The sequence below is a fragment of the Leguminivora glycinivorella genome, chromosome 22 (assembly GCF_023078275.1).
Source record: "Leguminivora glycinivorella isolate SPB_JAAS2020 chromosome 22, LegGlyc_1.1, whole genome shotgun sequence".
Lineage (NCBI taxonomy): Eukaryota > Metazoa > Arthropoda > Insecta > Lepidoptera > Tortricidae > Leguminivora > Leguminivora glycinivorella.
The window spans coordinates 12,945,035-12,961,019 of NC_062992.1; the positions used below are offsets into that span (position 1 = coordinate 12,945,035).

At 41.6% G+C, this 15,985-nt stretch overlaps 2 protein-coding genes across 5 annotated transcripts in view; one reads left to right on the forward strand and one right to left on the reverse strand.

The window, feature by feature from the left end:
- The window catches only part of LOC125237968 (zinc finger protein 37-like), a 28,036-nt gene extending 18,973 nt beyond the window's left edge, over positions 1-9,063 (reverse strand). For 2 of the 4 annotated variants that reach the window (XM_048145228.1, XM_048145226.1), the window contains exons 1-3: positions 8,739-9,063; positions 8,266-8,395; positions 7,670-7,732 (exon numbers count right to left, since the gene is read on the reverse strand). In XM_048145228.1, coding sequence (XP_048001185.1) covers positions 7,670-7,732; positions 8,266-8,395; positions 8,739-8,858 — 313 coding nt within the window. In that variant the 5' untranslated portion in view covers positions 8,859-9,063. Of the gene's footprint in view, positions 1-7,669; positions 7,736-8,265; positions 8,396-8,738 lie in introns of all 4 variants that reach the window. The other 2 variants (XM_048145227.1, XM_048145225.1) reach the window with 1 other exon arrangement.
- Positions 9,064-9,535: 472 nt separating this feature from the next.
- Positions 9,536-14,508, forward strand: LOC125238111 (zinc finger protein 232-like). The gene is made up of 6 exons (XM_048145399.1): positions 9,536-9,862; positions 10,223-10,352; positions 10,737-10,793; positions 10,990-11,058; positions 11,208-11,267; positions 13,342-14,508. Exons 1-6 carry the CDS (start codon positions 9,719-9,721, stop codon positions 13,713-13,715), a joined length of 834 nt encoding a protein of 277 aa, XP_048001356.1. The 5' UTR covers positions 9,536-9,718; the 3' UTR covers positions 13,716-14,508.
- Positions 14,509-15,985: the final 1,477 nt, after the last annotated feature.

Sequence of the window (15,985 nt, forward strand, 5' to 3'; positions counted from 1 at the left end):
ACTTTCAAACACTAGGCAACGAAAAACACAAGTGCAGTCAAAAGTGAGGGTAGACGAAAAAAAAGAGATATTGTACAAACAATTTCATTAGGCATGTAACCTCGGCCCCTTATAGGCCCCAAGGAAACGGATTAGCTGAGAACGCAATTAAATCAATTAAAAAATGTACTAAACGAGCGTTGCATGAAAGCGAGGACGTGAATACTGCATTAAATAAATATCTCCTGCAGTATCGCAATTGCGACCATTCGACTACGGGGGTGTCACCAGCGGTGGCGTTGCAGAAGCGCCGCCTGCGCACGCGGCTTGACGCTCTGCGACCCGACACCGCGTCCGCCGTACGCGACGCACAAGAACGCAAAGCGGCGTATTGCCCTGGCACTTACCGTCGATTCCAAATTGGGGATGTAGTACTAGCTCGCGACTATACTGCCAAGGGGGAAAAGTGGGCTGAAGGCAAAGTAGTAAAGGAAACGGGACCAGTTTCCTACAGAGTAGATATAGGGAACGGAGTAGAATGGCGCAGACACGCTGACCAGTTGCTACCGGCGAATGGTGTAAACAAAGGTCGGTATTCACTGTCCCGCATGAGTGTGGGCGCTTTACCTGAAGAACCGGAGGGGCCTAATAAGGGTGTCGAGGGGGACATGTTCGAGGACGCGTCCGATGGCGCGGAGGAGGCGCCCGGGTCCCCGGCGGCCCGGCCGGAGCGCCCGAGCGGCGCGGCGAAGGCCTCCCCGGCCGCGACCGCAGGCGAGCCGGCCTCTCCGGCCTCACCGACCGCGCCATCGGACGCGTCCGCTCGGGCACTGCGTGCGTATAACCGAGCCAAGCGTACCTTGATGAGTTTTATAGAGTAGTACGTATACGTATGTACAGTATGTAGGCAATTAGTCATGGGGTTGATAGATTAAGAGGGGAGAAAGTGTGACGTTCTTGTCATAATATGTAAGGTGGCGGGTAGAATACCTTTTTGTTAATAAATCAGTCTGTTGCTAGCCCACGCCTTTCATTGACGTCTCAGTTACAATTATTAAACATTATAATGGCAAATCCAACACACGAAAAAGATGACGTCATTGTCCCGTTTCGCAATATAGCTTTTGCGCCATCTATTGGCGCGCGTTGGAAGCGGCTGATCGATGCGCTCGGTATGGTTATAGCGTGTGGCCTGAGTAAAGCACCACAGCTGGGACAGATGGCGCGCCCGTGTGTTGTTCTCGACAAAATTAATTATTTTAATTTATACGACTTTTTACAGAACATATCCCGTCTGAACTCATCATAGATTTAGAATTATTAAACTAGATTGTGTAGTTAGGTCAAAAAGTGTGTCCACATGAGAGGTCATTGTTTGGGCTGGTGTCCCTCTCGCACTTACTGACAATGTCAACATTATTCAGTGAACGTCGTTTTTAATTATACAAATCTTTGATTTATTGGCATCAAAATAATTACATTAATTATTTTCCAATTCTTTGAAATATATCGAAACCCTAGTTTGAATATAACACTAAAATAATATAAGAAGTTATAAAGTCAGGTAATATATATATATATATATATATATATATATATATATATATATATATATATATATATATATATATATATATATATATATATCTATATAATATAAAGCTACAACCCGACTGACATTTTTCAAAAAATGGGCAGAAGGAGTTTTCGCAGGTGGCAGTGTTTGGTGTGGTCGTATAGAGTTTGGTCCTGCGACCCCGGATAGAAAAGACCGTCGGTCTACCGGTTCCGGGTAAAAAAATGTTGGACGGCCTGGCCAAACGGCTGGACTTAGCCGGGGAGTGTTCGACCAAATGTCATAGAGGACCCTGGGCAGTTTTTGACGCCGCCATTTTTTTTTCAAAATGGCCGACTTTTTTTTTTGACGATTTTTCAAGTTTGTCGTAGAGAGCTCAAATTTTGGTCATAGAATCTCCAAGCAGCCTTGATTCGAAAGAAATAAAAAAAAATTGAAAAATGCTATAAATGTGGGAAAACTGGCCACTTTTATTTTGTATGGCAACTTTTAAACCGTAAGAGATAGCCGAGGAGTGCTCGACCAAATGTCATACAGGTCTCGGAGTAGAAAAAAGTTGCATTAAAAAAAATTCAAAATGGCCGACTTTTTTTTTTTGAAAAATTTCAAAATGGGCCTAGCGCGCTGAGATTTGGCACACGGGTGGAAGGTCGCCCCAAGATTTATATTCAAAAAGAAAATTTTGAAAAATTCAAAATGGCGGCCTTTGAGGGCCAATTGAAATTTGAATGGAGGTTTTTCTTTTAATTACCATAGCTCCGTAACGGTACAAAGAAGTGAAAAGTGCTCAAACAAATGTTATACAGTCACCCGAGGCCCATCGAATGGCATTCAAAAAAAATCAAAATGGCCGACTTTTTTTTTTGAAAAATTTCAAAATGGTCCGAGCGCGCTGAAATTTTGCACACGGGTTGACAGCCACCCTTATATTAGTATACAAAAAGAAAATTTTGAAAAATTCAAAATGGCGCCCTTTGAAGGCCAATTGAAATTTGTATGGAGGTCTTTTTTTTAAATCCCCATAGCTCCGTAACGGTAGGGAAAAGGTTAAAAGTGCTTGAACTAATGTTGTACAGTTATCTGAGGTCCACCGAATGGCATTTACGAAATTTCAAAATGGCCGACTTTGAAATTTTTTTTTTTTATTTTCGGTCCGAGCGCGTTCAAATTTGGCACGTGGTAAGAACGGGGGCCAAAAATAGAAATGAGAAAAAAAAAATTTGGAAAAGTCAAAAACGGTGGCGAGAGGGGACAAAGTCAAATTTCCCTACCAGTTTGTATGGAGGTTTTTTTTTTAAATCCCCATAGCTCCGTAACGGTAGAAAAAAGGTTAAATGTGCTTGAACTAATGTTGTACAGTTATCTGAGGTCCATCGAATGGCATTTACAAAATTTCAAAATGGCCGACTTTAAAATTTTTTTTTTTATATTTTCGGTCCGAACGCGTTCAAATTTGGGATTTGGTAAGAACGGGGGCCAAAAATAGAAATAAGAAAAAAAAATTTTTGGAAAAGTCAAAAACGGCGGCGAGAGGGGACAAAGTCAAATTTCCCTACCAGCCTGAGGGAGCGTTCTACAGCCCGACGGTCATTGCTCCGGTCCAAGTTCCGAGCTGCGTACAGACAGTGCTCCCAAGCAAGAAAATATAAGTAAAGGTGTCTAAAAAGCGACGCGGCGGGCCGGAGGCCGCAGGCCGGAGGCCCAACTTCCCTACAAATCTTACAATCCCCACAGTAACTACGCGGAGGGCCGAAGGCCCGGAGCGTGTCTGACAGGCTCCCAAGTACGCGAAGGCCGCAGGCCGAGCTGCGGGCAGAGTGCTCCCAAGCACGCGAAGGCCGCAGGCCGAGCTGCGTGCAGACTGTGCTCCCAAGAAAACAATAACAAAAAGTATCTAAATAAGCGAAGCGGCGGGCCAAAGGCCCGACGCGGAGCTTCGAAACCCAGCGAAGGCCGAAGGCCGAGCTCCGCGTAGGGCCGAAGGCCCGGAGCGTCCCTGACCGGCTCGCCGGCGGACCGGGAAGTTGGAGTTTAAACACGACCCAATAGTAAAAATGGCCCGTCGTGAGCTTCTCAAGACACTTTTACTATTGGGTCGTGTTTAAGCTCCAACTTACCTACAATTCTCACAGTAACTACGCGGAGGGCCGAAGGCCGGAGCGTGCCTGAGAGGCTTCCAAGCACGCGAAGGCCGCAGGCCGAGCTGCGGGCAGAGTGCTCCCAAGCACGCGAAGGCCGCAGGCCGAGCTGCGTACAGACTGTGCTCCCAAGCAGAACGATAATCAAAGTGTCTAAAAAGCGACGCGGCGGGCCGAAGGCCCGACGCGGAGCTTCGAAACGAAACCCAGCGAAGGCCGAAGGCCGAGCTCCGCGTAGGGCCGAAGGCCCGGAGCGTCCCTGATCGGCTCTCTGGCGGACCGGGAAGTTGGAGCTTAAACACGACCCATTAGTAAAAGTGTCTTAGAGAAGCGAAACGACGGGCTGGAGGCCGCAGGCCGCAGGCCCGTCGTGAGCTTCTCAAGACACTTTAACTATTGGATCGTGTTTAAGCTCCAACTTCCCTACAACCCCTACAGTAACTACGCGGAGGGCCGAAGGCCCGGAGCGTGTCTGACAGGCTCCCAAGCACGCGAAGGCCGCAGGCCGAGCTGCGGGCAGAGAGTGCTTCCAAGCACACAAAGGCTAAAGCAAAAAAGCAAACAAGTAAAGCAAAAAAACAAACAAGCTAAGCAAAGAAACAAAAAAGCAAAGCAAAAAAAAAACAAAAAAGCAACAAGAAAGACCGCGGGGCCCTCGGGCCCCGCGCACCTTTAAAAAACTAGTATATATATATATATATATATATATATATATATATATATATATATATATATATATATATATATATATATACTAGCTTTTACCCGCGGCTTCGCCCGCGTAATAAAAGTATTCATTAAGATTTTCATTTGGATCCGTAGGGACCGTAGGTTTCTCTGTAGGTTTATTTATCTGCGATTATTTCGATTGCACATAATACTTTTGCTTGCAATGATTGTAGAAATATTACACATCGACCATTCTATATACGCTGGGGAAACCTTTATAAACATCCCACATAGCCCGTATTTCGACACTATAATCGGTGGGTAAAAAGTACTTTTTTCTATTATCCCTTACAATTTTTTACATTTTGCTTATACTTATCGCAAACGTAATCTTCAAGCAAGCAAACAACGATCGTCTTAGAGCACATTGATTGTAAGAGACCGCCGACCGATTATCCGTATCCCTCTAACGATACCCATATTATCCGTATCCGTATCGCTATCGCTAACGCTATTGCTATCGCTATCGCTATCGCTATCGCTATCGCAATCGCTATCGCTATCGCTATCGCAATCGCTATCGCTATCCCTATCGCTATCCCTATCGCTATCCCTATCGCTATCCCTATCGCTATCCCTATCCCTATCCCTATCCCTTATCAAGATGTTTAATGATATAACACTTTAAGTTCTCGCGCTTTGTACACATATTTAAAGTCACATACAGGTCGAACGCGATTAATTAACATTATTTTTACCTTTTTTCCCAACGTTTCGGCCAGGTTGCACTGGCCGTGGTCGCGGAAGACTGACGTCCCAGCAAAATGTCACCGGAGATGTAAACAACACAAAACTACCCGATATTAATTTATATAAATGTTCGGGGTAGACAAATAAATATAATCTACCCGCTTTTAGTTAATGTTTATTTCCCACCATGTTTATTTTAAAGGTAAAAATAATGTTAATTAATCGCGTTCGACCTGTATGTGACTTTAAATATATGTTTAATGATTTCTTATCAAGTGCTAAAATATAAAGTTTCATGGTTTTATCATTTAAAATTAAGAAATCCCATACAAACTTTCAACCTCTTTTTCAACCCCTTCATCCCTTTTTTTCGAAATAAAAAGTAGCCTATGTTCTGTCTCAGGGTCTAAAGATTGTCTGTTCCAAATTTCATCAAAATCGGTTGCGTGGTTTAAGCGGGAAAGCGTAACAGACAGACAGACAGACAGAGTTACTTTCGCATTTATAATATTAGTATATGGAGTATGGATGGATATAAATACTACTATTATGGCTCATTAACACTGGCCACACGTGCGAGAGGGACACCAGCCCAAACAATGCCCTCTCATGTGGACCGTTTTCGATAGTTCAGAATAGCGAAAACGGTCACCTTTTTGTCTCAGTAATAAGGTTCAATTTAGTATGGCAAAAAATGTGATTCCGCTGTCCCCTGTCTTTGGAACTCACTGACAATGACATTTGGGCCGCTAAACATGGTACAATAGGGACTGAGCTCACACTTTTTTGCCATACTAAATTGAACTTTATCACCGGCGCAGAAAGGCGTTCTTGTCAGACTAGTAAAAGTTTTTGGCTTAACAACTCAATCTAGCTTAATATATATAAATCTATGGCATAGAACAACATGTCGGGTCCCTATATATAGGTCTAAGGTTTTATTTGAAAATTGAAATGGTCATACAATGCCAAAAATTGTAAGTATTTGCAATATTACTTTCTATTATAGTAAAACATATATTTTTTAAGGATTATAATATATATACGTATGTTTTTTCATAGCCAAATCTCTGCTTTGGCAAACATTGCCATCATTGCGGTAAATGGATGGAGCGAAGAGCTTTGAGGAAAGATTGTAAGTATTCACTTCTGATAATTGTGTTAAAGGCTTTTTATCTATCTACTCACACCAGTATTCCCAAAAGTTATTGGCAAATCACTAGAAAGAGTGCAGAGGAAGTTATGTAGGCACATTTACAAACGACTGTACGGGTATTACCCATATATGTATCCATCTCTATTCGTAACAGGCCCCGTAGCCGAATGACATTTCTCCGACGCCAAACGAAAGCGATACGCCGCTGGCTCTGTCGCGCCAATACGCAAGCGCGATAGAGATAGATATCTACTAGCGCTTCGTTTCGTGAGCGTTTCGTGAGCGATTGTGCCATTCGGCTAGCCACCCAGGAATGGTTGGTCTTCAAACTCTAGAAACCAGACGGAAACTGCTGCATATTATGCATTACCGCCAACTGTTTCACCATAGAGTATATAGATGACGCATCCGTGCTTGAGAGAATGGGGCTGCAAGTACCAAGAGCGAATGTGGTGGTTGGCATGCCGGGCGCGGTGCCGGCGCGGCGGCGGCGGCGCCTGTTCGCGGCGGCCGGCGCACCGCTCGAGCCCGAGCTGCTCTTAACCGCATCATGTTGGAGACAGACGATATTGACATATTTGCTGATAGTGTTGGTGTGTTTTACAGAAAACTCTTAAGGTTCATAGACTCTACACTCCTTAGGTGATTAATGTAATAACCATAGTTTAACTTTTAAGTGTGTTTGCTTTTATTTATGTCAATTTAACATGTACATAATTATATTACCACATAAGTGCTTTGGTGAAATGTTAACTTTTGTGTATTTTTAATAAATAAATAAAAAATCGTGAAAAAAGTCCCAGAACGGGCCCCTTTTGCTATACTCTGACCGCCCCTGTCTATACTACTGTAATGTTTGACGTTATCACGTTAAACTGCCGTCCGTAAACCGACTTTACAGACAACCAATTTTTTATATTAAAGGAAAAAATGGAAAAATTTACGCTTCCGGCGGGACTTGAACCCGCACCATTTTTGCAATCCGTGCAATGCTCTTACCAATTGAGCTACGGAAGCCACGCCGGACTTCGCAAATCTTTCCATGCCTATCCTTTTGTACACACGTCTTGGGGTGACGTCTAGCGCCATCTACCGACAGACTATTACATCTTGTAACGGCACTGGATCGTTAGCAGACGTTTCTGCTTAATAAAAATTAATTTAGTTATAAATCAGATTGAGAAATCTCACTGCTTGTCGTTTTGACATGGTTGTAGAGTGGCCTAGGGTTCCAATCGCTTGACTGTACAGTTATGACAATTACATTATTAACTTTGGATGTTACATAAGGCACGGAGGCAGTGAGATGGCTTATTTGTGATTTAAATGCAAATTGCAGTCACAAAGAATCAGTTTTGTGCCTAGTTTCATTCTTAAAATATGTCAATGGATAATACTTACTTGGCACTTCGAACACAGAGTTGTCATAAGCACTGTCAGCCTGTTCAGACTTGACTGCAGTGTCTGCTGAAAATTTTATGTAATATTATTAGTATCAAAGTATCAAAAATATGTTCACTTACAATTGTTTCTTTTGTAACTGGGGGTTGAAATTGTCGTGAATGGCTTTGACTTTTGGCGTTGCCTCAGCTTCAAGGAATCAGGGGTTTAATTACATATGTATACAGATGTAGTGCGTATTTTTCCGGAAACATTCGTATTCACACATTCGTACATTTCCGTAACAACATGAAGGAAATCCTTTCCACATTACATCTAGTTTGTGCACATACCTAGTAATTAAACGCATTTCCACAATTCAAATGTTTGTTTAAGTGACTGAATTTCTTCTTTTACGAATATTTGTGAGTGTGCACGGGAAAATGTCCCACTCTGTCGATGCCTGTTAGTTTATTCATATAAAGATACAAGTAAATCTCGCCTTAATGGTAACCGACAAAGTGAGACGTTTTACAAAACACAGTGACATTTATTTCAATAATCAAGGTCTGTGTTCCAATCCGGTAAAGACTATTAAAACAAGTGTCTAAGGTAACCTATATTAAGCAATGCGGCCCGCAGCTCTGCCTGGCTGCGCTGCACTTGCAGCTTGAAGTCGCTCGCATCTCGCAGGCGGCCCACGCACGCCCAGCAAATGCCGCAGGAGCCCGAACCTCCCAACACAAGCTGCAAGTCAAATAGTTAACAATTATGTCATGGTGGCAGTGACGGGTTAAGAATTTCACCACCCCCTCTCTTCCCTTGGGTGTCGTAGAAGTCGACTGTGGGATATGGGTTAAACTGTGACGTAGGCGAGAGGCTGGCAACCTGTCACTGCAATGTCACAATGTGGATTACTTTCAACCCCTTTTGCCAAGGGTGGCACTGAAACTTAGTAGTTCACGTGCTCTGCCTACCCCTCTAGGGGACACAGGCGTGATTATATCTATGTATGTATGCAAATTGTGGTTGTTGAAAATTGTTTCCAAACTTATTGTTGTTATTTCTCCACTAGCAAAGTTCTACTTACATCTATTTTGAAGCATTCTTTGAACATGTCATAAAATATCTCTGTTTTTCCGCGATGTGTGTACGGCGTCGTCAGGTCCTTGTCCGGGGGACGCCGCAGGCAGCAGCAACACGGATCCATCGCAACCACTTCTGTACCGATTTCGTTTGTTTTTTTTTTTTTTTTGTTTTGTTTAACAAGCTAACTTCTTTGCAATTCTACTTGATATGGACAACTTTGATACACGTATCAGACGAAATGTTAAGTGAAAGATTTGCGACTTTTAGCGTCCCAAATATCCACAAACTAGATTACTTTAATTTACAATCGAATGAAGAAAATAATAACCTTAAATATATTTATATCGACATTGACAGATGTAAACAAAATACTGATAAAGGTTCGTCTGGACGAGTTTAGTAGCTAACAAACGACCGCTCCGTACCTTGAGTTTTTTACGTAAGTTAGAGCAAGAAAAATTATTTTTTCTCGATCCCACTTACAGCATACTATACTATGTGGATGAGCAAGCCATCATGTTGTTGTAGCGAAGTCGTATGTTTAAGCTACCTTAGTCAAAATTACCAGAAAACAAATTCGTCAGTGATCGAACACTCCTAATAGGTCGATTTCGGCTCCTTTCAGCTCGCATTGATGCGTAGCAATTTTTAGGGTTGGTACTGTAGCAAAGAATATAATATGTACTGTAGTCGCCCAATCGGGACAAAACTCGTCTAAACGGGCCTTTAGATTTGTGTGTTGTTATTTCTGTCAAGTGTCAATGTCAACATGTATCAGCTCAGCTGGTATGGCTGGTGATAGCTATTGATATTCTCTGCTACTTAATGTTCTCTTCTTTTTGCTGTGATTGTAAATAATCTAGAAGTAATTTAGGACGTGGATTTTAACCATCTTGTCATTTAACATTTCGTGTCTCAAACCATTTCTATGGCAAACAAATTTGAGTTGAAGTTTATCTTTGTTCACCTTTTACACAAATAATGCCTATAGTAGCAGTGACTGCGATGGATTCGTGCCGCTCCTGCCTACAGTATCCCCCGGACAAGGACCTGACTACGCCGTACACACATCTGGACAAAACAGAGATATTTTATGACATGTTCAAAGAATGCTTCAATATAGAAGTAAGTACAACTTTGCTAGTGGAGAAGTAACTATAAGTTTAGAAACATTTATTACCAACCACAATCTGTAGCAGTTCTGAGTGAAACGTCATTTGATATTTTGCCAGTCACTTTTCGGTGAAGGAAAATGTCGTGAGGAAACCGGACTAATTACAATAAGGCCTCGTTACCCTTCGGGTTGGAAGATCAGATGGCAGTCGCTCTCGTAAAAACTCGTGCCTACTCCAAATCCTGGGAAGTTGTTAAAGCGGGCCCCAGACTCCCATGAGCCGCGGCGAATGCCGGGATAACGCAAGGAGGATGATGATGAGTCTGTAGCAGGCTATACTTATGATATATTGTTAACTATTTGACCCGCAGCTGGTATTGGATGGTTCAAGCTCGTGCGGTATCTGTTGGGCGTGCGTGGGCCGCCTGCGCGACGCGAGCGATTTCAAGCTGCAAGTACAGCGCAGCCAGGCGGAGCTACGGGCCGCATTGCTTAATAAAGGTTAGGTTAGACCCTGCTGAACTTATTTTTAAAGTCTCTACTTGACCAGAGTCGTAAGGCCATTTTTAAACTGCCATTTTGACAGTTTCCTGTTATTACTTTTTTGTAAAATATGAGTGAAATCCAAATCAAACATGATAAACATACAAGTAGATGATTCCTTCAACCCCCAGTTATAACAGAAACCATATAACTAAACACATTTTCTATAGACTTATATAGACCGTGATTACCTTTTTGATTTTTGTCGAGCTCCCGATATTTCGACGCAGTTGCATGCATCATGATCACGGTCAATATAAGTCTAATGAAAATAGCCGTGAATCATTCAAAACTCACATTTTCTATACTTATAAATGAAATAACATTATGTATGATGTTCAGCAGAGACTGCAGTCAAGACCAAACAAGCTGATGAAGGTTCACATGACGACTCTGTGTGTGTGTGTGTGTATTTTGTCTGTTTAAAAAAATATGTTTAAGAATTTTTATGCTAAACAATACTGTTTCTTTGTATAAGCAATTTTTAAGTGGGAGGGTGGGAACATTTATTTCGTGTATCTGCCTACTCCTTTGGGAATACATGCGGAATTTATTATTCATGTTGTATTTTTTATACAATTGCTTTTTGTTTCAGGTGTGGAAACTGTCGAGGATTCAGATTCTTCAGAGGCGAGTGAAGAAGAGGAAACCACTGAAATCATGGGTAAGTACATGTTTTGACACACAATGACAGGTATATGTATTATATGTATATTTGTATAAGATTAAACGAAAATCCACTATTTGCCACTTAAATTTAGCCTATGGGAAAAAAAAGTACAGTCAACAAACTTTTTATTTTATTTGTTTCAGATGGTGATCCTTTGGCCACTTCTGAGTCGGATGACGAGATTAGTAACGGCTCAGCGGCAGGTTAGTACCTCGACACATTCGTATTCTTCACATCCTGTATCCTATAATATTTATTTATGTCCTTATACATTCAGTGATCTCTGGCTCTCGACGCAGCGTCGATTGGGACCGTGCGCGACGACAACGTCACGTGACAGTGACAATATTGTAACCGCTGTGAAGCGAGAAGTAAGTAAACATTGTGAAAAAATTAATGAAATCTTGTGTTATTTTACTACATTAGACAATTTTGGACGATGGTGGTTACAACATTATCGCCAATAACATTAAATCGTTGTTTTCAGTGAGAAATTAATAAACTGGTGACTAAAACGGGGTTTCGTGCCATCGCTCAAGAAAACATTTTCCAACCTGAGACGATGAATAAAGGCAATAAATTGGTGCTAGCTGGGCATTTTCTACAGATTGAAGACATTATTCCACTATTTATACCTATGTGCAATAAAGTATAAATAAATCATTGGCTTTTGAAATAGTTGATCAGTTCACTGATATCCTGTCATTTTCATAGGCTAACTACTTATAGGAATTATAAATATCATTGCAGGGTACAGGGTTTATTGTAAAATAAAAACAAACTTGCTATAATAACGTTTTATTATAATATACATTACAAAAACTTGTTTCATTTACTTGAAAATATTGGAGGTTTACCAGATATCACATCAAATACAATCATGAATGCGATGAAATAAGTTCTCAGGAATTTTATTTAAAATGTGATAAGCCTTCAGTGGATGGACTGCTTCTGCTTCTATTGTTATCGTGCTCTTTCTTCCCATTGAAACCTCGATATCTACGCATTTTCGTCAATCCGTTTCGATTTGTAAACAGGAGCACAGATGAGGAAACAAATAAAATGATTTTGTATTGTATTGTATTGTATTTATTTATTGCAATTCACATGTACATTACAGGTTTTACAAGTACTTAAAAGTATAGGTAGGTACACAAATGACACATGAAGCCCTGCGGGGCGCAGCAATAATTAATGTAGGTAGGTAGGAAGTATTTCGCTTATACAATTTGTTAGGTACAATCTTTTTCACGTCATGACGGTGCGCCAACAAATAAGGGTAAACAAATGAAACTGGGTCGGCTATGACTAGGTACTTCATAGTAATTATAGTAAGTAGGGGTATAGGCTTTCAATAATGTTTTTTTTTTTTACTTTGTTTATTCATTATCGTTAAAAAAGTCTTGTAAGCTGTAATAACATTTTTCGATTAAATATTGTTTCAGGGTTTTGTTAAATATTTTATTCGATTGGATATCTTTCATGTCATTCGGTAACTGGTTATACACTTTAATTGCCATATTTTGTGGGCTTGTGCTATGCAGTTTTAGTTTTGAGTTTGTTGTTTGTACGAGGTTATTTTTATATCTCGATTCGTATCGTCTAGGCTGGTCACCGATTTTTTTGAATAATTCGGGGTATTTTCGTACAAACTTACAGAGCTCAAAGATATAGATTGAAGTTAGGGTTAAGATTTTCATATTTATGAAATGAGGGTGGCAGCTATCGGGAAATTTAATGTTCGCTAATATTCTTATACAAGTTTTTTGGAGAATGAATAAATCGTTTATATCCGTACTATTTCCCCATAGGATAATAGAATTTTCGAACATAACTGGGATTGGCTTCCACGTCGGCTTTTCTACCTCCAATAAAATTTGCACTATAAATTCACCGTAAATTCAATTCAATACTTGTATCAAATGATTACGCACTATAAGTAAAACTTCAGAGATTGGACGACACTTTTCTTCTTACGGCAACTATTCACTTAAACGGTGGTTTCATTTCCACCACGGTCTTGGAAATAGCTAGAATTTAGTCGCTACTTTTCTTGGAGTTATTACAATTCGCCATAACAAATTTTACTGGGCCCGTATTAAATTTATCTCAAAAACGACATGAAAATGTTTACTGCAATATGGATTTGACAGCGCAAGTCAGCGACTAAGATGTCAATTTTGGCCGTAGTGAGCGCTGTGATCGTTTTAGCTACCCCCTCCACCCGCTTTGCACCCTGCCAATAGCATCGCTTTAACAATAATCCTCTTTGTACAGAGTCCGCCGCCGCCGCCGCCTCTGCGCTCGCGGCCGCCATCGCGTCCGCCCCCGCTCAACGCGCAAGCGCGCGCCTCCAAGTCGACCCATACGCCTGTGAACACTGCAGCACCACCTTCACCAATAAGGACCTTCTAACTGCACACATACAACAAACACACGAACAGCTTTTAGATAGTGGTTCTGTTAAAACGTTTTTTAAGTGCAGTGACTGCAGTTACATGTGCATGGATAAATCGAAATTGGGCCTTCACCAGGCGAAACACACGGTTGAGAATAATCTGACGAGGATACACGCAGATGAAAAACCGTTGGCATGTACCCAATGTGACTACAAGTGCAAATGGAAAAAGAATTGCGCAGTCACCAAATGACACATACCCGTGAAAAGTCTTATAAGTGTAGCAGGTGTAACTTAAAGTTCCGCTCGGAAGAACGATTACGCTTTCACGAGGCGAAACACACTGGTGAAAAACCTTACGCTTGTAACCACTGCGATTTCAAGTGCAGGCGGATGTCATACTTGCGCGCTCACCAGGATAAACACATGAATGAGAAACCGTTCGCATGTAACCACTGCGGCTATAAGTTCAAATGGAAACAGTCCTTGCTCGTGCACGAGATGAGACACAACAGTGACAAATGCAGCAGCGGTGACAGCGGGGGGCTCTCGGAAGAACGATTACGCGTTCACGAGGCAAATCACAGCGGGGGAAAACGTTATGTATGTCACAATTGTGGGTACACGACGATGATAAAATCACGTTTAATAGCGCATATGGCGATGCACACGAATGAAAAGCCTTACGCATGTAACAACTGTGACTTCAAGAGTAACTGGAAATGGGCCTTGAGGCTTCATTTAAAAACTCACACGCTACTATACCCCTTCAAATGCAGTTTGTGCAACTCCCAGTTCAGAAAGGAAAGCCTGTTAGATAAGCACATATTGAATCACCGTTTGCCTTTCAAGTGTGCCCACTGCCATTTTGCTACTCTACATAGAACTTCCTTATTAAGACATCTAAGACTGAAACATGGCTTCCATTAGTCATCATCATCCTCCTTGCGTTATCCCGGCATTTGCCACGGCTCATGGGAGCCTGGGGTCCGCTTTGACAAGTAATCCCAAGAGTTGGCGTGTAAGCACTAGTTTTACGAAAGCGACTGCCATCTGACCTACCAACCCGGAGGGTAACTAGACCTTATTGAAATTAGTCCGGTTTCCTTCACCGAAAAGCGACTGTCAAATATCGCACATAAGTTCCGAAAAACCCGCATGCAATTCACTTACCGCACGGCTACCAGCGCTTCGGTTTCCATTAGTGTGGGTCCAAAATTACTTGTTAACACATTCAGTGCTAACCAGACTATCGGGTACAATAAACGGCCATAAAGATTGCACATCGGTGTTTCGTAGAACATTGTCTCTATCCAAAGACGTGGACGACCGGTCTGGCGCAGTCGGTAGTGACTCTGCCTGCTGCGCCGCGGTCCCGGGTTCGAATCCCGGTAAGGGCATTTATTTGTGTGATCAGCACAGATATTTTTTCCTGAGTCATGGATGTATTCTATGTATATACGTATTTATATATTATATATATCGTTGGCTGAGTACCCACAACACAAGCCTTCTTGAGCTTACCGTGGGCCTCAGTCAATCTGTGTAAAAATGTCCTATAATATTCATTTACTTATTTATTCTTCTTCTTCTTTCATTGCCCTAACGGACGTCGGCGACCACCTTTGCCATTTCTCTCCTGTTCTTTGCCATTCTTGCCAGTATGGCTGCGTTACTTTCATTAGCCCATTTATTTATTGATTGTTTATTTACTATACTTTATGATTTCCAACTGGGTAACAAATCAAACTACGATATGTCATGAAATATTTTGCTTGCCTATATTTTAAGTAAGGTTTATTTAACACGAAATAAAAATATAGTTTTTCATGACGCAACTTCTTTTTTTTTTTAATAGCCTATATTGTTTCCCACTGCTAGGCAAAGGCCTCCCCTGTTTTCCGCTACTCGTCACGGCTCTTTGCATGCTCCCGCCAATCGCCACAAAATGAGTCCAGGTCTTTCCGCCATCTCACTCACGCAACTTCTTTATGTCGTTTTATTTCTAGCTACTTTACACGTTATTCCCGATCATCCCCTTGATCGAGTTTAACTGTTAAGCATCGTACTGATTTCGATTTAACTTTGTGAATTGACCGCAGTTTGTCTAGCGAGTAGAGGGTAGCTTGGACGGCAGGATTATCCTATATGGGATAAATACAGTCTAATCATATACTTTTAAACATTCAATTTATATTAAAACTAGCTTTTGCCCGCGGCTTCGCTCGCTTTAGAAAGAGACAAAATGTAGCCTATGTCACTCTCCAACCCTTCAACTATCTCCACTTAAAAAATCACGTCAATCCGTCCATCCGTTCTGCCGTGATAGACGGACAAACAAAGAGACACACAAACTTTCCCATTTATAATATTATAGTATGGATTGATGGATGCTACTCGAACTCTTGTTTCAGCAGATTATTGAATTATCTGTGTCTTCTGGTGCCTCATCATTCTCATCAATTCCTCGTTTCGCCTGCACTTATACTCGCACTCACTACATTTGAACGGCTTTGGCAGTGG

Bases quoted from the DNA above. Each gene is read 5' to 3' on its own strand.
- LOC125238111 (XM_048145399.1), top strand. From the start codon at position 9,719: ATGCCTATAGTAGCAGTGACTGCGATGGATTCGTGCCGCTCCTGCCTA. The intron at 9,863-10,222 runs GTAAGTACAACT...TTTGACCCGCAG, and splicing joins AAGAATGCTTCAATATAGAA to CTGGTATTGGATGGTTCAAG. The intron at 10,794-10,989 runs GTGTGTGTGTGT...TTTTTGTTTCAG, and splicing joins TTCACATGACGACTCTGTGT to GTGTGGAAACTGTCGAGGAT.